General features: G+C 39.8%; 1 protein-coding gene across 1 annotated transcript in view; it reads left to right on the top strand.

Moving 5' to 3' along the window:
* Positions 1 to 22,752, top strand: part of LOC114651178 (transmembrane protein 255B) — a 177,717-nt gene that overhangs the window by 116,130 nt on the left and 38,835 nt on the right. Inside the window, exon 5 of the mRNA XM_051926233.1 lies at positions 5,764 to 5,844. Coding sequence (XP_051782193.1) covers positions 5,764 to 5,844 — 81 coding nt within the window. The remainder of the gene's footprint in view (positions 1 to 5,763; positions 5,845 to 22,752) is intronic.

The raw sequence follows: 22,752 nt of genomic DNA, 5'->3' as shown, positions 1-22,752 counted from the left end.
GAACTGGAAGAATTGGAAAAGAGTTCAGAATGATAGTTAAGAAATCCATTGTTCATCACATGGTGATTGTTACAGGGGGGGCCCAGTTTAGTGAGGATGAGTTATTGGTCTTAATCCTCCATGGGTCTACATACATAATTACAAACTGGGTACAGACTACAAAGAGGATGACCAGGGTGTTTAGATTCAAGCACAGCAATTTTTCAAAGATCTGAATAAGCAAAGTGCAATGAGAAAGATGTTGTAAAATCGAAGATGAGTCCCATGCGGCATTGGCAGCACCCACAGAGCCCAAGTTAAACCTTAAGAACTGCTCTAGTCACAAAAACGTTTGTTATGCAAAAAGGAAGTATAAAATCATCAAGTGTATGGGGAATAAGAGAAAGTACATGCAGCTATAATGAACAGAGCTTGTGGTCAGACATGGAAGAGGGGAATAAGGGTGAACTGAGAACCAGGAGGGCATAACAAAACATTATGAGGACATAATCAATACGAGACTGTGAAGTATGAAAACTTGTGTTTTAAAGTCCAGCGCCTTGCCAATTTTTGAGCATTTGGGGTTAAATGAAAATGTTGAGAACTTTTTTCTTATGATTGTTAATTAATAGATAGGCAAACCCCTTATAATGAAGCTCCTGTAATTTTTGGTTAAAGCAATAAATCTGTAAAAGTACTTCAATGGAGCGGGTTCTGTCAAAGTTTTCTTTTGCATCTTAATTGAATGCCTAAGTGTCACTTTTTGATGAATTTCGCATCCCTGGGAGGTAGTAGTTTTTAAATGAAATTCACACACCTCGTGTTTGTCAAGCAGATTATTATTGAACAGTCGAGTTAATATCCCTCAGAACATGACTGATGTGATTGTTTTCATTTTTTGAGAAGAAGAGATTATCAACTATGTACACCAGTGCATAAACATGCAGGTGTCATTTATGGATGATTGAAATGCTGTTTGGGCATCAGCAAAGACTGAGGGCATTCGTAATCACCTTCACATACAAATGAGCTTGTCGGCACATTATAAATCAAGTGTAGTGAGAATCATGGACTACCTACCTTGTCCTAAAAGTAGCAATAAATCAACTGGTTGGTCATATCCTCTACTCAGGGAAGTCCGTCACATTCTGTTGAGTGAATACATCATGCAATAACAAGCTGGCAGTGCTTCAGTTGGCCTTAATGGAGTGCAAGGGAGCGAGTCATACGGGCAAAAGTCTCGTCTTCAACTGCTGTTTGTGCTTTTTTCTCACAAGAGATTTCATTGGGACCTAAAAAATTACATCAGTCGCAAACAGAAGTGAATGGTTTGTAATTTTCTTTCTAATTTTTTTTAACTATTTGTAATTTTTAACATAAAGACTCAGGTAATTGTCTTCCCTCTGAATGATTTCTCCACTAACATTTGTAAAAATGTGAAAAGGATAAATACATACTTAAATAAAATAGTAGGCAGTATGGTGTAGTGATTAAGCCTTTGGACTTCAGACCCTGAGGTTGTGGGTCCAAATTCCAATACTGACACTGTGTGACCATGAGCAAGTCACTTGACCTGCCAGTGCTGCAACTGGAAAACCAAAAAGAAAAATATAACCAATTGTATCAGAAATGTTGTAAGTCGCCTTGGATAAAGGTGTGAGCCAAATTAGTAAATGTGAAAATACCTGCATGTGAAAGACCATTTTATAAGAGTCCCATGTCTTATTTAATCATTCTAATGTATCAGAAGTTACTGGGATTCTGTTATAGGAGAGGCTGGGTGCATGCACTGATACAGCTTAAATAACTTGAAGTGTTACAAAACAAAAACAATACAGTACACCAAACTGTTGAAATAATTAGTCTAAAACATACCTTGCAAAAATAATATATAATAAATTATTTCAAAAATAAAAGTTAAAAAGTAGTTTGAAGACATTAGCAATGTATGACAAATAAATGATGTTTATAATTCCTCTCTCTTTTTATATACACCCCAGCAACTAAATAAATGAAAGTAAAAATTTCCAAAACTATACCTGTGTTATTAAGAACTAAATTTGAATTTATTTAATTCAATTTGTTAATTCAAGCTTATTAAAATCAAACAAATTAAAAATAATAAGTTCAACTGTAAAAAAATAAAAAAAGATTTAACCTGAATATAATGACACATATTCCTGTTTTATATTGTACTTGTAATAAGAGCCGGTGTATTAAATAATGCTGCCTGAGGCAAGGCACATTTTTGCCCCAACATATATAAACCTTACTAGGCTTGAAATGATACTTGCAATCTAAATACATTACATATTGCAATATAGGCTTCACAATTCAATAATCTAACACTATAGTGCATCCTTGAAATAACAAAGGAATAATCAATTAAAAACAATATTTATTATAAGTGAAAAATAAAAAAAAAATAGCTTTCATCAATAAAACACACAAAACAGACATTATAAACAATAAAAATGTATAAATTCTTCATTGCTTTTGTTTGACAAAACCATTGTTTTTATTTTCAGATTTTGAAATTGAACGTGAAAGGAACTGACTGTTTCTCTCATCCTGCCTGTTTCTCTAAATGCCTTGGCAGTTTCTGACTGTCCTGCAAGTTATAAGGAGCCTGCCTGCCATTTTTAACTAAACTTGTACAGTGCAAATATTTAATAGACATTGTACAAGTGAGTGACACCTTAGTGACATTCCAGAAATTAACCACAGTTTAAAAAATGACATCACCAGTAAATACATCCTACGATATACAGTTAGGCCCATAAATATTTGGACAGAGACAACTTTTTTCTAATTTTGGTTCTGTACATTAGCACGATGAATTTTAAATGAAACAACTCAGATGCAGTTGAAGTGCAGACTTTCAGCTTTAATTCAGTGGGGTGAACAAAACAACTGCATAAAAATGTTAGGCAATTAAAGCATTTTTTTAACACAATCCCTTCATTTCAGGGGCTCAAAAGTAATTGGACAATTGACTCAGAGGCTATTTCATGGGCAGGTGTGGGCAAGTCCGTCATTATGTCATTATCAATTAAGCAGATAAAAGGCCTGGAGTTAATTTGAGGTGTGGTGCTTGCATGTGGAAGATTTTGCTGGGAAAAGACAACATGCGGTCAAAGGAGCTCTCCATTCAGGTGAAAGAAGCCATCCTTAGCTGCAAAAACCGAAAAAACCCATCCGAGAAATTGCTACAATATTACGAGTGGCAAAATCTACAGTTTGGCACATCCTGAGAAAGAAAGCAAGCACTGGTGAACTCAGCAACGCAAAAACACCTGGACGTCCACGGAAGACAACAGTGGTAGATGATCGCAGAATCATTTCCATGGTGAAGAGAAACCCCTTCACAACAGCCAACCAAGTGAACAGCACTCTCCAGGGGGTAGGCGTATCCATATCCAAGTCTACCATAAAGAGAAGACTGCATGAAAGTAAATACAGAGGGTGCACTGCAAGGTGCAAGCCACTCATAAGACTCAAGAATAGAAAGGCTAGATTGGAGTTTGCTAAAGAACATCGAAAAAAGCCAGCACAGTTCTGGAAAAACATTCTTTGGACAGATGAAACCAAGATCAACCTCTACCAGAATGATGGCAAGAAAAAAGTATGGAGAAGGGGTGGATCAGCTCATTATCCAAAGCATACCACATCATCTGTAAAACACGGTGGAGGCAGTGTGATGGCTTGGGCGTGCATGGCTGCTAGTGGCACTGGGACACTAGTGTTTATTGATGATGTGACACAGGACAGAAGCAGCCGAATGAATTCTGAGGTGTTCAGAGACATACTGTCTGCTCAAATCCAGCTAAATGCAGTCAAATTGATTGGGCGGCATTTCATGATACAGATGGACAATGACCCAAAACATACAGCCAAAGCAACCCAGGAGTTTACTAATTCTTGAATGGCCAAGTCAGTCACCTGATCTTAACCCAATTGAGCATGCATTTCACTTGTTGAAGACTAAACTTCAGACAGAAAGGCCCACAAACAAACGGCAACTGAAAGCCGCTGTAGTAAAGGCCTGGTAGAGCATTAAAAAGGAGGAAACCCAGTATCTGGTGATGTCCAGGAGTTCAAGACTTCAGGCTGTCATTGCCAGCAAAGGGTTCTCAACCAAGTATTAGAAATGAACATTTTATTTCCAGTTATTTAATTTGTCCAATTACTTTTGAGCCCCTGAAATGAAGGGATTGTGTTAAAAAAATGCTTTAGTTGCCTCACATTTTTATGCAATCGTTTTGTTCACCCCACTGAATTAAAGCTGAAAGTCTGCACTTCAACTGCATCTGAGTTGTTTCATTTAAAATTCACTGTTGTAATGTTCAGAACCAAAATTAGAAAAAAATTGTCTCTGTCCAAATATTTATGGACCTAACTGTATGATGATATGTGAAAATGAAGGTCAATATCAAGTAGTAACCTGTAGCTTTGAAATGCACACATGCGCTGTTTTGGTTTTTGGAAGCTTGCATTGTAGTGAGACTATGCAAGTTGTGTTAAGCAAAATGTAAGATGATTTATAATGAAAATATTTTCAATTTTTAAAGGTAGGTAGTATATAAAAAAAAGGAAATTAATATGTATGTAGTTCTCAAATTTTATGCTTAACTCTCTGTTTTTGTGTTCTTATTTCATAATGCTAAACATTTATATGTAGGGGATGGTAGATTTACATACAGTATATCTTATTGATAATATGAGTACTTACGAGATTGTACCTAAGTGCACTGTACCACTGTGACATTCATTTGAGTTAATAAAGTTAATAAAGCTATTGTGATAATCATATGCTGCATGTCTTTTTCCATACAAACAACTGTAAACTTACTTTTGCCCACCCTGTATAGATGTTGTTGCATGAATATGCCGCTCTTACCAAAGTGCTGCCTGAGGTGATCACCTTGTCACCTCATCCCATGTAACTGAGGACTGGATTCTTCAAGTAATTTAGTTTTACTCATTGAACGGATAACACAGTCATCATGATAGGACATATGGGAACACAGAAATCTACAGAATACTAATAATGTACTTATGAACTGGAGTGATCATTTTAAACTTCCCACATAATTGCTGGTGAGGAGCAAGTCAGACATGTGAACTAATAAAGAACAATTCATGACTGACAGAGATGAATCTGATATCGCAAGGGACACTGGAAATGTAATCAGTTTAAATTTCAGAATGCAGAAGATGACAATGCAAAATGCAAATGTAATCGAAAGATTTTGTGATACAAAACAGAACTTGCAGTTGGACACGCCACCCAATGTGCTTTTCCGCAAGTGCCATAGACTGGCATTAAGACTGCCCTTTCTGATTATTACATGCAAAATATCGTTGTTATTTTTTTCCATTTAATCTCGTCAATGCAGTTTAAATTACTCCTCGTACCATCTGCATAGTTCAGTCAACAAAAGATAATTAAGATTGCCAAGGCTTTACTTTTTCACTATGTGTATTTCATATACTTATGAGTTACTGTGTATAAAAATGAGTTAGAATACCTCTGTGCTAATCACTTGTTTGACTTTTAATCCCTGACAGGGACAAAAATATTGCAAGTACAGTAACGCTGAATTCCTTCCTAAAGCACACAAAAATATGCATTCAGGTGACACAGCAGCTATTGTATTCTGAACGTCCTTATAGACAGAGCTTTCATGAGATCCTCTTGACAAATGTTTGAATTAATGCCGCAGGCAGCAGTTCACTCTTCAGTGACAACATCGTTCATAGTGCTTCTCTTTCTTCCTACAGGACCCAAGGCCTCTGTCTGAAGGGAGGTGCAAATTTTATGCTGGGAGTCTGGAGTATTCCTATGAAAACTACTACACTAAAGTAAGTACCTGAACACTGTGCAGAGTATTAGAAGTCAACCTGTTGTGCATGCTGGTTTAAAAGCCATTCACACATTTTTTCTTCTTATCGATACAGCGCATGATAAGTGTTATCATAAGTAGCTTGTCGCATTAATAATGGTATTTTAAATGGATTATCTTGATAAAGCCACATTAATCAACTAGTATCATATTATATGTTTTTATGCCATGCTTTGCTTTAATGACAGTGCTGCTTGACATATACACAAGGTAAGAAATGCTGCAATATGACTCTTATGATTCTTACTGGACAACCTGCTTTTCTGTAAAAATTGAATTGAATTAAACCCAGCAACTACTTTTTAATTTAAGAAAATACCATCCACCCATTGAAGAAGTGAGAGTCCCTTGTTGACTTAATTATTGTGTCTTTGAGATGTGGCCATCTCCACACGAGATTGGACCCAGGTCCCCAGATCAATGCTAACCACAGCATCACTTTATAACTGGAATGGAATGTCAATCTTTGTATTTTAGAATGTGTGACCTATAAACTGTCTTCCCCTCATTCCCCAACTCACTTCTCCAAAACTAACTTCTCAGTTCCCCAACTTGGGTCTTCTTATCGCCAATGCTTCCAGTGGCGGGCTAATACCAACCTGCCATTCCCACAAAGGGCAAACATATGAAATGCAGTTAGCTTGCACTGGCTTCAGCTACTGGAAAAGCTGAGCTAAAGAGTGCAGTAGAGTACTTTGCCCTGTCAAGAATGGCTAGCAGTGCAAACCATGGTTAGTGTGCAAACCAGGAGGAGCAGGCAAGACATAACTTGTAGTAAATAAGCAAAAATGAAGTGTATGTCATGCATAGTAGTAGTCCAAGAGGCAAGTCAAAGAATAAGCAGCAGTCAAAATGCAAGAAGATAGGCACAGAGAGTGAAGTCCAAATCCACTCTTGACAATCAGGACATGGCCTTTGGTTGAAAAACACTTGGGTTCCTACACTGTCAATACAAAAAGACCTTCAGACTGATGGAAATCCATCTCCTTTCTTCCACATTGTATCTTGGTATTAACAGCCTTAATATTGAGAGGCGAGATTGTATTGTTTTGGACATGTGCAGAGAAGAGATGCTGGGTATATTGGGAGAAGGATGCTAGGGATAGAGCTGCCAGGCAAGAGGAGAAGAGGAAGGCCTAAGAGGAGGTTTATGGATGTGGTGAGAGAAGACATGCAGGTGGTGGCTGTGACAGAGCAGGATGCAGAGGACAGGAGGATATGGAAGAAGATGATTTGCTGTGGCGACCCCTAAGAGGAGCAACTGAAAGATGAAGAAGATATTTTTGACAACTCCAAGCTTTGGACATTCCAGTCATTGAAATATAACTTTAATCCCTTTCTTCTTTTATGCTCAGTTTAGGTCATTCCTTAAGACACATGGAGTTACATTATCTTTACCTCTTCCTGAAAACCTGTTTTGTTTTTCCTTGCCCCCTTTCTCCACATGAAAGCCAGCTGCCATTTCATACACCACATTACATGAAGCAGCTTAATAGCAACGTTCTTTATGTGGTAGTATGAACTTCTATATTCTACCAGCCTTTCCTTTAATATCAATTTTAAAATGATTACTCTATCCTCCAAAAAACCTCAATCATCAATCAACATACTCAGATCAAATGTGTGCATTGTTTGCATCTTACACCTTATAAACATTTTGCCTGTGGTGACCCACACTGCCATCATTGCTCTTTAAACTCCTTTGGAACACTTGTTCCATGTGGTTTGGAAACTTTCTTTGTCTACTACTTTAGGTCTTTTGTTTCTAGCTCTCTTATTTAAGATCCACTTTATTGATATTACTCTCTCATCCTGCATCTTCTACTAGACATTCCTGCTTTATCTCTTATTTTTATTTACCAGAGAATTTTATGCTTAGATACCACTGCTGATAAGTTGGTTCTGGTGTTTTGCTGCAATCCCGCTTAATTCCCTTAATTCATTTGATTTCTGTAAATACTCATTGAGTTCTCACAATCTGAAAACCAAATATCAAAAATTTTAATTAAAAACAGGAAAACAATGCAGTCAAAATGGAATATACTGAAAGAGCTCTTACCTAGTATTTGGCTAATCTGGAGCACTTTATATTTAAAGCATAGTACTTATATACAGCATCTACAGTTTTCTTTACACAGAATAATACCACTTCCATGTCACACACATACTATATGTGTATGTGTATTTTTCTAATTTAATATTTTTTGCTGCTGGAGTATGTGAATTTCCCCCTGGGATTAATAAAGTATCTATCTATCTATCTATCTATCTATCTATCTATCTATCTATCTATCTATCTATCTATCTATCTATCTATCTATCTATCTATCTATCTATCTACACACAGATGCACGAGTGCTGATAACGGCAGTGTCATATACAGTAGCATTCAACAAAGAAAACTAGAATGAGGAAAACATGACCTTAGAAGAAAACATTATGAAAAATAATACCAACATAAATTATGTCCTTGATGCTCCTCCATGTGTGCTACATGGAGTACATGAGATACCAATATTGGAAACTTTCAATCCTGTATCTTATTTCTTATGCAGCAGTGTACATTATTGCACAGCATGTACAGTTCAAATGAGTCTTCTTCTCAAGGTTCAATGGTGGCTAGTGTATGTTATTGTACATGTCTCACAGCCCCAACAGCATGAGTTCAAATGGTCACTGCCTGCGTAGAATTTGCTCATTCTTTGTGTGTCCATATGGGATACAAGTTTGTTTCCATTTTCCAAAAGGATTTAAAAAGTCAATAAGAAACTCTGAATCGATCTGGCTTATATTAGTAAATGTGGTTGCAGGTCTTATGATATCGGCTTTGTATTCAGTGCTGCTGGAATAGCCTCAGGCTTCTTCTTGAAAGAAGAAAATACAAAGTGTAAATTATGAGTCTAATTTACAATACGGATTATTTAATGCCTGTAATTTTCACAAAGGTTGAATGGCTCAGATTTCCACAATGTCATTTTCATTGTTCAGTAGTCATCAGGTCCAAATGGTTCAGTGGTGATGGCTGTAAAACTGGAAGTGTGACAAACGGAGAATGGGTCACGGGGACTGAACTGTGGCCTGTTACAGACGCCGATGTGCTCCATTACTCATAGCCCATGAAATGCAATAACTGCAATGATGTAGTCAGAATTAAAGACATTTGCACTGTCTGGATTTAGGGAACAGCAGTGATTATTTAAACTGCCACAGTACAAGCACAGACTGTAAGATTACCGCAGTCCACATTCAGCCATGGAAGCGTCTGTTTAAATTAGATTGGGAGGTTAAAAACAAGTAAATAACAAAACTGAACTTCTCTACGTCAAAGTGAAATGCAATATAACGCATTCAGTGCAATCATACTACATTGCAATTGTAGTCTTGTGCAGATGTTTACAGATTTTAAAGTATTTCACAGAGATACTCTATTATAACCACCATCATGGAATAGTAGAGAGAGGAGCAATATTGACTAAACAAAAAAGAGAAGAAATAGAGTTTCAACAACTGTTAGTTTGTTCAATATCAATGAAAATCAGTACCCATGTTAAAAACAAACTCCGTAATGTCCAGAGTTCAGCACAGATGGAGGTTATTAGTATATATGATCTGTTATGTACTGAGCACAATATGATTTTAAACACTTACACTTACTTATTTTTCAAAAGAGCCCCATTCAGTTATACATTTGTGAAATTTAATGATCCAACAAAACGAGAAATCAGTGCCAAACTAACAGAATAAGGTAGCTTGCATACTTACCAACCATTGAACATTACCAAACACTCCCTTCTCTGTAGCAGTGGTGTTAAATTTCAGTTACATTTATTATTTGGCTGATGCCTTTTTCCAGGGTGACTTACAACATTTATAATACAGTTGGTTGCATTTCTTTTGGCTTTCCAATTGGAGCACAAGCAGGTCAAGTGACTTGTTCATGGTCACACAGTGTCAGTGGCAGGATTTGAACCCACAACCGCAGGGTTTGAAGTCCAAAGCTTTAACTACTATGCCACACATCAGTTCAGGGGACAGTTGCTACAGGTTTTACTTCTAACTAATTTCCCAATCAGCATGTCAGTCATACTTTTAATTGATCTCATTATGCTTACATTTCTTTGAAACTTGTTTTTTAACGAAAATTTTTTTTACAAATGAGTAGGCACGTGAACATAGAACTGTAGTACCGGTAATTATTCTCTATTTGCATTCAATGCAGCTTGTACCCGTGTCTACAGTGATCACTGCTTCACATCAAGCATTCAGATAAAAATAAGAGAGAAAACTCAACAGAAAATGTTAAAGGAAACTACGTAAAACTTTTTAATTTTTGCCAAAAATACAAATATTTCAGAGAACTAAAATGAGAGAACAGTTGAGAACAATTAAAGGTACGTATGATGTAGCCATAGTTAAACTGGAAGGAATACAATGTGTCTAATCTGCCCTCATGGAAGAGTACTCACCTTCTTCAGCTCCTTCTAGACACACATATAAATAAATAATGATTTATTACCTCACCTTTTAGCACCCAGTGTAACTGAAACAGTAAAACTGAAAAAAGAAGGTTGTTTGCTCTCTAAACCCTTTCAAAAAATCTAGCATGTTCATCAATACAGCGTGAATATGAGCTATACTCTGTTTGTAACACTGAAACTGACAACACAACTAAAGGTGGTGCTATTTACAAGCAAACCTGAGCTACTACAAATTAAAACATGTTTTTATACAGTTACATTTGCAGCAATTATTTATGGTTCGTGTTATTTATTAATTTATTTTTTACAGTTTCTTGAAGTTTTTTGGGGACTCATTGGTGGCTATTATGGAGTTTCTGAGGTCGAGGAATCAAACATTTATTTTGTCCAGTTTTTAAATTTCTTATCGTGGCACCATTTTGAATATTGAGAGGTGGGTGCCATCTTGGTGATTTTCACATCGACTGTTCTTAAGGCAACCTCCCAGAAATTCTCAGGAGGATACTAACATGGTGTCATATTATGCGTCATTTTGATATCCATAGTTGGAAAAAAATAAAAACTTAATGTTCGCTTCTAAGTAGTTTAGTCCTCGATGTTCTGACTTCATAAAAATTTGATTTTCATTTTGTGTTTCTGGCTTAGCAAAAGATTGGTTTGTCTTATTGGTTTTGACCCTAGTGAGTACTCTGTTTTGTTCCTATTTCATCTTCTGATCCTGAAATAAAAATGATTCTGCTTTGGCAGAACAATATTAACGAAAAAAAGAAACTATGAACATACTAAAAGCATCTGTACTTGCAGAGAGTACTTCTAAAAGTGATCTCATGAAGGATTGCTAAAATTTCTAATAGGCCAGATACTGTAAACAAAACAGCTACCAAAGAGTTAAGAGGGTAATTGCTATAACAACCAGAAAATAATTACTTATTAAAATTTCATTCAAAACAACTTGAGGGAATAACAATATTTGGTGGTGCCAAAAAGAATTAACTTGAGCAGGCTCAGAAGCCTACTGGGCCTGAACACCAATAGCCACAGGAGAGCTCTAGGATTGCTGTCTCGGTTTTTTTCAATCTCCTTCACTACCTGACCAGTTCATCAAGAAACTGTTTGTTGGTAACTCTGGTAATTCACTTCTAGAAGGTATCCATAGTTTCCAGAAGGGGGTTAACCAATATGGCCCTCAGGCAACAGAACCTCCTACTGGCCCCAGGAGAACTGCTCCATCCCCTTACCAGCCTTTCCCACAGTTTGTGTGCTGCCTTATAAATCAAATTTCCTATGCAGGTAACTTCTGCATTTGACAAGCTATGGTCATAAACAAAGCTGTTATAAGTTGGAACCTTATTTCTTATAGGTCTTAAGTTATAAATAGAGGTTATAGTCTACAGTACAACCAAATTTTAAACTATAAAATACAAACACTGAGACAATGATTGGTGGTTTGCTACCATGTGCATCATGCAGTGTCAGCCAGTCTTGTGGGTCAGGTATTAATCAATGTTTCCAGGGTTTTTCACCTAATGAAAGGAGACGTCAAGGGGAAGATAACCTTGTTGAAAGACTCACCAGGATTTATCATGTAATACAGTAACATGAAGTGAAACAATAATTTCATGTAGTGATTTAAAGGAAATGCTACCGAATTGAGCCTAACCTGTATTTCTAGATTAAACTGGCAGATTTCAATGAATTGCAATGGACTGTGGGGCTGACCCTGCCACTATAGAGCTGAGGACTGTCCCTTTCAGTTATGGGCAGGTGGCCTCTTTGGGAATCACCCTTTAAAACACAGGGAATGTAACTGATGCATACATACTGTCATACACGTGCGTATGGGAGGCAGTCAAAGGGATTGAGTGATTGTACTTCTACGGGGTGGCGATGTCAAAGTCAAAGTGAACTTTATTGTCATCTCAACCATATAAGTATACAGATAGACGAAATTGCGAAGCTCAGGATCCACAGTGTAACAACATGACGTGCAAATAATAAATTAAAAATAGAACTAAATTTTAAATTTAAAATTAAAACACAAACAAGACAAGACATTGTGCAAAGACAAGACAAAGAAGTAGCAGCAATATTGATGTGTAAGATATGTAATATAATAAAAAATAAATAATAGATATAAATAATACAGAAATTATCAATGTATGATAATAGTTGTGTAAGACATGTATAAACAATGACAGGTCAGAATGTTTCACAGCAGAAGGATATCAAGAGTGTCAAAATACTTTAGTATGAGATTTTCAGTTCTTTTCTACATGCACACTAGTCTTTGCAGGAAAGTGGCTTGCATGTGTAAAAGTTCTGTTTTTAGAGGTGGTTGAGGCAGTGTGGAAGATCCCAGGGGGCAGCATGGTGTTAAGGAGTCTAACAGCTTGGGGGTAAAAACTCTCCTGCAGCCTGACAGATCTGGCTCTGATGCTGCATTATCTTCTCTTGGATGGCAGAAGTGTGAAAAGTCCATGTGAGGGGTGTAAGGGGTCCTGCACAATGCTGCAGGCCTTGCGGACACTGCGTTTGTAAAATATGTCCTGTAGTGAAGGGAGAGGCACCCCAATAATGTTCTCTTCTGTCGTCACTATCCTTTGCAGGCACTTGCGGTCGGATATGTTGCAGTTGCCATACCAGACAGTAATGCAGCTGGTCAGAACACTCTCAGTGGTGCCTCTGTAGAATGGTGAGGATGGAAGGGGAAAGACTTGCTCGCTTCAGCCACCTCAGGAAGTGTAGTCTTTGCTGAGCTTTCTTGATTAGTGATAAGGTGTTATGCGTCCACGTAAGTTCCTCAGTTATGTGCACACCGAGGAACTTGGTACTCCTAACAGTCTCCACATCTAAACCTGAGTGGGATGTGTGCAGGATGTGATTTTCTGAAGTCCACGATTATCTCTTTTGTCTTGTCGACACTGAGAGATAGATTGTTGTCTTCACACAATGCAGACAGCTGTTCCACCTCATCTCTACATGCTGTTTCATCATCCCTGCTTATCAGTCCCAGCACCGTCGTATCATCCGCAAACTTGATGATGTGGTTGGTGTTGTGCATGGCTGGCTGTGCAGCCGTGAATCAGCAGGGTGAACAGCAGTGGACTAAGCACGCAGCCCTGCGGTGCTCCAGATGTGTACTAACTCTTTCTGTCTTCCCTGTTCTCCAGACCCTCCAAAGAAGGACCAGCCTGCCATTATTTTGGGTTCCGGCTCTACAAACACACCCCTTCCTGTCTTCCCTTTATTAAAGCCTACCTGTTCTCAATGTACAAGTCACTTCTGATTGGACTCAGTCACTAGTGATTACTCATTGCTTCATTGATAGCACAATATACAGGGTGGCTACCCCAAACCTTTTACTGCCTATTGTCCCTTTTTTACAATATATAAAAACAAAAACATAATAAGCAAAAGTGACTTTAACACAAATAAATGACTCAAAAATATACAAAGACATAAAACACAAATTTCAACTTCAGCCAGAAGAAGAATGCTGGCTGTATTATGACTCAGGCGCCGCCGCCTTTACCTTTCGACTTTACCTTTCTACCTTTTTATCTATTTAACTGATCACCCCTACCACTTTCTTTTATGTGGACTTGTTCCCTGGACACTTTTTACTACTTTTTTAGTACTTGGACATGGATTTTTAGACAGTGAGACTCGTCAATTCAGGTAGTCAACTTCAACCACTGAGAACAAATGCCCGCACCGGTGTGGTTCCCTATTTACCTGACAAGGTAAGAAGGCAGTATCGTGGCAGCAGAGCCGGTGCTAAGCTAAAGGCAAGGCGGCTTGCGAGAAAGTGCCGTTACAAACCTTCGGTGCCTTCTGTGATCCTGGGAAATGTGAACTCACTACCAAATAAGATCGATGAACTGGCCGCACTGGTGAAAAATGTCAGGACCTACAGAGAATGCAGTTTGTTGTGCTTTTGTGAAATGTGGTGTTAAAAGGAACAGACTCGACACACGTTAAAAGGTTTGGGGCAGCCACTCGTATAATATTCCTAGCTGCAAAGGTTTTCTTTTTCATTCAACGGAGTTGTTGATCATACAGAGTCCAAGACAGAACTGATGAAGGTTTGAAAAGATGGCGGTTTTAAGTGGTCAGACAGGAAGTGATGTATGTTAACCGGAAGTGATGTAGGGTGACCGGAAATTATGTTTCTCTGGCATCAGCCTGGGCGCAGGAACTGGAAGTGACATTCTTCTGGGCGCCGGGACCGGAAGTGAGATTCTTCTGGGTGCCGGAACTGGAAGGGACATTCTTCTGGGCGCCGGAACCGGAAGTGACATTCTTGATTCAGATAGGTTTTCCCGCGGCTGGTCTGTAGAGATAGCAGGAGAAGGTTTAGTGCACCCCGCCCACACTTTCCCCCTATTTGCACGTGTGTGACAGTGGCTAACAACTAGCATTCCAGATGCTAACATGGAGCTACCCGGGTTTAGCACAGTTAGAGCGGACAGAGACGCAAATACCTGCGGAAAGCGGAAAGGAGGAGGACTCGCTCTCTATGTAAATATAAGATGGTGCAACTCTGGACATGTAAACGTAAAAATCTCCACTTGCTGCAGGGACATCGAACTGTTGGCCGTAAGTTTGCGTCCCTATTACTTGCCCAGAGAGTCTGGACACGTCATTGTTGTTATTGTATACATCCCTCCTCGGGCGGACATGGAGATAGCGGGTGACATCATCCACTCTGATGTTGCTAAACTGCAAACGCAGCACCCCGAGGCGCTTGTGCTAATCGCTGGAGACTTTAACCATGTGACACTGGACAAAACATTACCTGCCTTCTCCCAGTATGTGGATTGTTACACCAGGGGAAATAGGACTATCGATCTACTATATGCAAACATTAAAGACGCATGTAGTGCCACCCCGCTGCCTGCGCTTGGGAAAGCAGATCATAACCTGATTCTGCTTCAGCCTTACTACAAACCAAGAGTGAGGGAGCTACCTACAACCACACGCTCATTCAGGAAGTGGTCCCCTGAGGCAGAGCAGGTTCTGAGAGACTACTTTGGAACTACAGACTGGGATATCCTGCAGGGATCATATAGTGAGAACATTGAGGAGGTTGTTGACTGCACTACTGACTACATCAACTTCTGTATGGACATTGTAGTTCCAGTAAGAACAGTATGCTGCTATGCTAACAACAAGCCATGGATTACAAGTGACATCAAGGGCCTTTTGAACCAGAAGAAAAGGGCTTTTAAAGGCGGTGATCAGCATGAGCTCAAGCGCGTGCAGCAGGAGTCCAGCTCAGGGCAGCGAAGGAGCAGTACAGGAGAAAGCTGGAGCAGAAGTTGCAGAATAACAGCATGAAGGAAGTGTGGGATGGGATGAAGATCATCACTGGCTGCAGCTCGAAGCGGGGTGCCACCATCGAGAGAGATGTGGAGAGAGCAAACCTGATGAACAACTTGTTTAACAGGTTTGACCACCCTAACCCACTATCACCTCGGAGTACTGCACCCTTCACCCATCCTTCTGCTGATGCCAGCATAGGAGAGAGTTCCCCCCCCCCCATAATTACAGCAGCCCAGGTAAGCAGAGAGTTGAGGAGACTTTGTGCCAGCAAAGCAGCGGGTCCAGATGGAGCATCACCACGACTGATGAAGGTCTGTGCGTCGGAGCTGGGGAGTCCTCTACAGCGCATCTTCAACCTGAGCCTGGAACAGGGGAGAGTCCTGAGGCTTTGGAAAACATCTTGCATCACCCCAGTCCCAAAGGTATCACGTCCTAGTGAGCTGAATGACTTCCGGCCTGTCACTCTGACGTCACATGTGATGAAGACCATGGAGCGGCTGCTGCTTCACCACCTGAGGCCACAGGTCCACCACGCCCTCGACCCTCTGCAGTTCGCATACCAGGAGAAGGTGGAAGTGGAGGATGCCATCATCTACACGCTACACCGATCCCTCTCCCTCTTGGACAGAGGCAGTGGTGCAGTAAGAATTATGTTTCTGGACTTCTCTAGCGCCTTCAACACCATCCAACCTCTGCTCCTTAGGGACAAGCTGACAGAGATGAGAGTAGATTCATACCTGGTGGCATGGATCGTGGACTATCTTACAGACAGACCTCAGTATGTGCGTCTCAGGAACTGCAGGTCTGACATTGTGGTCAGCAACACAGGAGCGCCGCAGGAGACTGTACTTTCTCCGGTCCTGTTCAGCCTATATACATTGGACTTCCAATATAACTTGGAGTCCTGCCGCGTGCAAAAGTTCATTGACGACACTGCTATCATGGGCTGCATCAGGAGTGGGCAGGAGGAGGAGTATAGGGACCTAATCAAGGACTTTGTTAAATGGTGCGACTCAAACCACGTACACCTGAACACCAGCAAAACCAAGGAGCTGGTGGTGGATTTTAGAAGACCCATGCCCCTCATGGACCCTGTGATCATCAGAGGTGACTGTGTGCAGAGGGTGCAGATCTATAAATACCTGGGAGTGCAGCTGGATGATAAATTGGACTGGAGTGCCAATACTGATGCTCTGTGCAAGAGAGGACAGAGCCGACTATACTTCCTTAGAAGGCTGGCGCCCTTCAACATCTGCAGTAAGATGCTGCAGATGTTCTATCAGACGGTTGTGGTGAGTGCCCTCTTCTACGCAGTGGTGTGCTGGGGAGGCAGCATAAAGAAGAAGGATGCCTCACGCCTGGACAGACTGGTGAGGAAGGCAGGCTCTATTGTAGGCATGGAGCCGGAAAGTTTGACATCTGTGGCAGAGTGACAGGCGCTGAGCAGGCTCCTGTCAATTATGGAGAATCCACTGCATCCACTAAACAGTATCATCTCCAGACAGAGGAGCAGCATCAGCGACAGACTGCTGTCAATGTCCTCCTCCACTGACAGACTGAGGAGATCGTTCCTCCCCCAAACTATGCGACTCTTCAATTCCACCCGGGGGGGTAAACGTTAACATTATACAAAGATATTGTCTGTCTGTTATACCTGCATTTTTTATCACTCTTTAATTTAATATTGTTTTTATCAGTATGCTGCTACTGGAGTATGGAGATCCATTGTTGTGCACAAAATGGCCTCCACACCTGTAAAAATTAAACAAAATGGCAGTGCCCACAAAGAACAAAATGGCAACAAAATATAAGCCTAACAATGAAGTAAAAATGAAAAAAAAAATCAATCAAAATTTTTAAAGAAAGTCCAAGAATTTGGCATGTTTGTTCACCCTGCGATGGGTTGGTGCCCTGTTCCCCGATTGTTTCTGCCTTGTGCCTGATGATTGCCAGCTTCCCCACAACCCTGTTCTGGGTAACAGGACTTAGACAACGGCTGGATGGATGGTACAACAATAGCACTAAAACACCTCCCTGAAATCATGGCACTGCCGAAGTAGAGTTTGCACCTTCTTCCTCTGTGTGTGCCCGTTTTTTCTCAGGGCACTCTGTTTTTTTCCCTCCTGTAAAGACGTATATTTTAGGCTGATTGGTGCGTGTTCATTGGACTCATATGAGTGAAAGTAGCTATGTATGTGTGAGTGTGCCCTTTGATGGACTGGCACCCCGTCCAGTACTCCAGTAACCTCAAGCCTGAACTGGATAAGCAGGTTAGGAAATGATTTAAAAATGGAATGAAATGCGATGTATGCATTCTGCACATAAGAAAAATTGCACAAAACAAGTTACTTAAAAGCAGTCATCTTACAATACTACACCCGGGGAGTAAGTCACTTAAATAATCCTACTGTTTTTTTATGTTTTAATAAATAAGTAAATACAGGTATCCTAAACACCCCACTTTCTTCCATTGAACTATAATCAGTGATTAATAATGTAAAACCTCATTGATCTGTTAGTTGCTGTGTCATAGTATATTTTTATGGACCTTCCAAAAATTTTAATTTATAATGCAAATGATCAGTAATGGAATATGCAAATTGAATCATTCTTTTGAATACACAATCTCTTTTTCACCCTCGTCTTTCACCTATCATAACATCTGGCGTGTCTCTCAAGCCCCATGGAAGCACATTCCCTTAATTACTAGACACGCTTCTGGGCACATCTTACCCAGCTGAAGAGTCAAAAGAAAGCCTGCAAAGCAGACATATTAGAGCATTTTGGCTACCAGTGAAACTGCACCACAGGTTTGCTATGGGTTCTGTAATGAGGCATCTGGCCTTAGAGTGGAAGTCTTTATGGCTAGAGGTTGTTAATCTTTCCTTAGTGGAATTCATGCCATTAATTGTTGGCACCGGTTCTTAATACACTCGGAGACATTACAAAGTCAGCTGGCATTAAATAATCTCTGAACTTCCATCGGTATTCTGACACTGGCTTCTTTTACTGACAGCCATTGACACTGGTCATGAAGGTCAAGAAACAATGCTCAATAGAATGGAATTAACAGCAGCAAAGTCTGAAGGCTGGCAAGCATTGTGCAGAAAGCCAGGGTGGCCAGGCCATTTGAGGGATGAGGTGTTCATTATTTTTGGTCTGTTTTAGAATTCCAGTCAGAACAATTAGAACTTGTAATCTGTTGATGCTTTGATCATGAAGGCCACTGTAATGCAATCAATTAAAAAGTGTTCAAATGTTCATAGTTTATAGGGTGTAATAAAGCACAAAGATTTGGGGAGTTCTACCCTGTATACTTGAAAATAAATGCAAAAGAAAACACATCTTTACACAGTCAAGGTCAATATGGAACTGTCAAAGGAATGAAAAGATTGGGTATATATATATATATATATATCTGGGATACAGTGAGAAGTCAAGCAGAATGACACCTTTTATTGACTAACTAAAAATATTACAATGTGCAAGCTTTCGAGGCAACTCGGGCCCCTTCTTCAGGAAAAATGTTGCCTCGAAAGCTTGCATATTGTAATATTTTTAGTTAGTCAATAAAAGGTGTCATTCTGCTTGACTTCTCACTACATTCACAATGGCTAACACGGTACAACACCCTAGTACTTCTGGGATGCAGGAACTGGAAGTGATGTCATATGGTATAGGATCCTGGGAGATTGGAGGCTGAAGTGATGTCATATGGAGGTGGAAACTGGGCGATAGGAAGCAGAAATGATGTTGCTATGAGACGTGTTCTTCTGACGGACTGCAGAGGGAAAAAAGATAAAGCATCAGCCTTGGTCCGGCTGAGAAACACAATTATTTCAGCCGTTAAAGTGTCTCCTAAACGCACATGTGTGACAAGTGTCAGTATTGTCACGTGGGAGAGTACATTGAAACTCTCCTACTAATCGACATGCAACATGTTGCCTCTCTCCGTGTGTCATGATTATTGAACATAATGTTACCTTGAAACGTTTTTCTTCCTTACCTGGAAAATCTCAGAACATACTTGTCATTAACAGATATACTATTTCAATTCAAAAATCTATATTTTTTGCTCTCTTATAAAACTGACATTTGTTTATCTGTTCCACACATATTTCTGTTTTTTGCTTTATGCCTGTCTTCACAACAGTAAGAAGGCTGGAACTCATCACTTTAACTTCTTGCTGGAAGAATGTTGTCCCTTGCATTACGTAGTGTCAGCACATTGCCCCTCTGAGGGTACAGTCGGCTTATGACCCATTTCGGTGACACAAGTCTTTCTTTATAGGTTACACGTGGCTCATAGGTGCAGGGGCACCAGTGGGTACAAGAGGGAGCTGAAATTTGGTGTCTCTTTTCTGAGTGAAGTCCAGGATTAAAGTTCACATTTCTCCTTTTGGGTTTAGAGGTTCAGCTGTAGGCTGAGTCACCTATTCTGGCACAGGTATTCTGTAGTGTACTGGGTGCCACCATCCCATTGTGCTAGTCTAGTTGCACTAACCCTGCCATTTACTACTACAAGGACACAGACAATAGTTCCCACTGTTTATCTACTTCAAATGGCACATCTTCTAGAAACCTATTGATTACTGGAGCTGTAACTTTACATAGTACAGCAGTAGGAAAAGAAACTGAATGAAGCCCACTAGCACTAGCCCCTGGAAGATGGCTAAGTTCTAAAAAAAACTGAGAGACTGTTTGGCTTATTTTTATCTTTCTTTTTGTTATCATTTTATATTGTTTTGGTCACAATATCCTCTCAGTGCCACTTCGGGCTTTGTTTTATGCTCAAAAATGTTTCAGGGCACTCTTTGTCAGTTTCATGTTTTGTTGGTGATGCTACATTTGATGATTTAAAAGGATGTCCATGTACTGAAATGATCATATAAGCTTTAGATAAAAAAAATCTTAAATAACAAAACTTTGTGTAGTTATTGAAAGAAAGGGCATTTGGCAGTCGGGATCTTTCCTTCACTTTGTCCACCTGGTCTGGGCTCTTTTGCTTTGGCCACAGCTTAGCCTGATTTGATTTTGGTCTTCATTTCCTGGACCATCACTCAATACTATTGTCCTTTTGGATGGGTTTTACCATCTTACCCTCCCCCCCAAAAAAACTCCTCTGTAACTGCGTTTTTCATTTGTCGCTGAACTCCGTCTGGCTGAGGCTCTCTGTTGCATTCATTTTAGGGGCCAAGAAAAACTTGAAGCCCACAAAGTAATCTTTCTCCTTATCTTTTCCACTTGTCTCTTCTGCCTGATTAATGTTGGCAGCTCTTGTTATTGGGCTGCTCATAGGACAGTGCAGTATGATAGGCCTCCTTCTTTGACTTGTTAGCTACCCTCAATGTTTCTGCCATCTAGGAACTTCTAGGACTATCACTAAAAATGGAACTTCTGATATAACTCTTTGCAGCTCTCTCACTGGTGAACATCAGCTTAACTACTCATATTGGGAAGCCACATATGTCTTAGAAGCCCTTATATCAGTTCACTTCTTCATTTGCGATCTATCAAAATCAACTCAAAACCAAGTGATAATGAGATGACAGATCTTCCCTTTTCTTCCAGAACATGCAGTTAGATCTGAGTAGGCATAGCTACCAAATTATGAATAGTCTTAGGGCTGGCTTAAAAGTCACGCTAAGAATGTATGCACGCAAGCATCATGGCTGCCACACGTTCCCAGTATTCGTCGTGACCTCTGAGCTTGTTGTCAAAAAATAACGAGACGTGTGCACGAGTTGCAATACCAGCAAAAATATGGGTGGCGTGTAAAGGATGAGAAAAATGTTTTAAATGAATTTTGGTTTCCCATTTTTAAAACTCTGGGTAGCCATCTTATTGAAATTTGGTACCCCAGATGTGATGAAAGGTTGTTGTTTTCTTTGATTTCATCCATTCCCTTTGAAATCTGTTAAGATGGAACAGGATGCTGGATTCTATCCCAGTATTAGTGGGAACAAGGTGGACAGTGTGGTCATTCACACTTTTAACACTCGTTCATATCTGAGCAGTTACACTCACACTCAGGCCTTTGGGATGTATGATGGAAACAGAGCACCAGGAAAAAATCCACATGGAGAACTGTACACAAAGAGTGACTCTGCAAGGAGTTGAAGCAAAGTCTCTGTACCATGCTACATCAACTTTGAGCCATGGGTTGCTGCTGTTGGGTTGCAAGTTACTGTTGTATTTAATGGTAATGGGTCGTGGTGGCTTTCAGGGGATTGATTAAGCAATTGTCATTGCTCCATCAATTGTCCTTGATTAAACCTCTGATGATCATCCATGACAGGGACAAACACTTCTTGGTCACGATTCTCCAAGAGAGACCATCACTTGAATGATCACCCGGGCATTCAACAAGGAATGGGTCTCGAAGACACTCAAAAGGGTTGCTCCAAAAAAAAAAAAAGGTTAAGAAAGCCTGACTTTCAGCTTTCCTTTCATGGCCTAAGGGGAACTTGACAACTTTGTAACAGAGCCTTTTAACTTTGAGCAAAATGCAAAAGACAGACAACATGAATCCAATTTGTGCTTACACAATGTGAAGATGTTTTCAGGACTGAGAATATTCACCTCTTGCTGAGCTGTTGCTGTGAAATGAGAGTTTCTAATGGTCAAGCAATCTGACAGCTGCTGTATTTTAATTTTTTTGCAGAAGCACAATCCTGTTAGATTTTTCAGTTTTCTCATCACGTTATGGACACAGCTGTTTTGTTGAACTTTTGTTTTACAAAACACTTCACTGCTCATTAAGTTTAGGCATCAACAAACTGTTGTCTGGTCCAAGTTTGGGGATTAAAAATGTTCACAACATAATCTTTTTCACTGCTGCACATGGCAGAGATTTAATGAAATACACAGCAGGGATTTTGTTTCACTCTAAAGCTGACATTACAAGCAACAAGATTATGGAATGTAACTAATTCCCTTTAGAATGAATTTTAGGATATTTCTGGCCTGCAGCCCTGCGCTCTAGCAATGACAATGTACTTACAGAAGTGCAGCAGATGGCTTTTTCTTTTTTTTTTTTTTTTTAAATATAAATAGTTTTATGT

Source organism: Erpetoichthys calabaricus, chromosome 4 (assembly GCF_900747795.2).
Source record: "Erpetoichthys calabaricus chromosome 4, fErpCal1.3, whole genome shotgun sequence".
Lineage (NCBI taxonomy): Eukaryota > Metazoa > Chordata > Cladistia > Polypteriformes > Polypteridae > Erpetoichthys > Erpetoichthys calabaricus.
The sequence above is the reverse complement of the archived record's forward strand: the minus strand, read 5'-3'. Positions and strand labels throughout refer to the sequence as shown.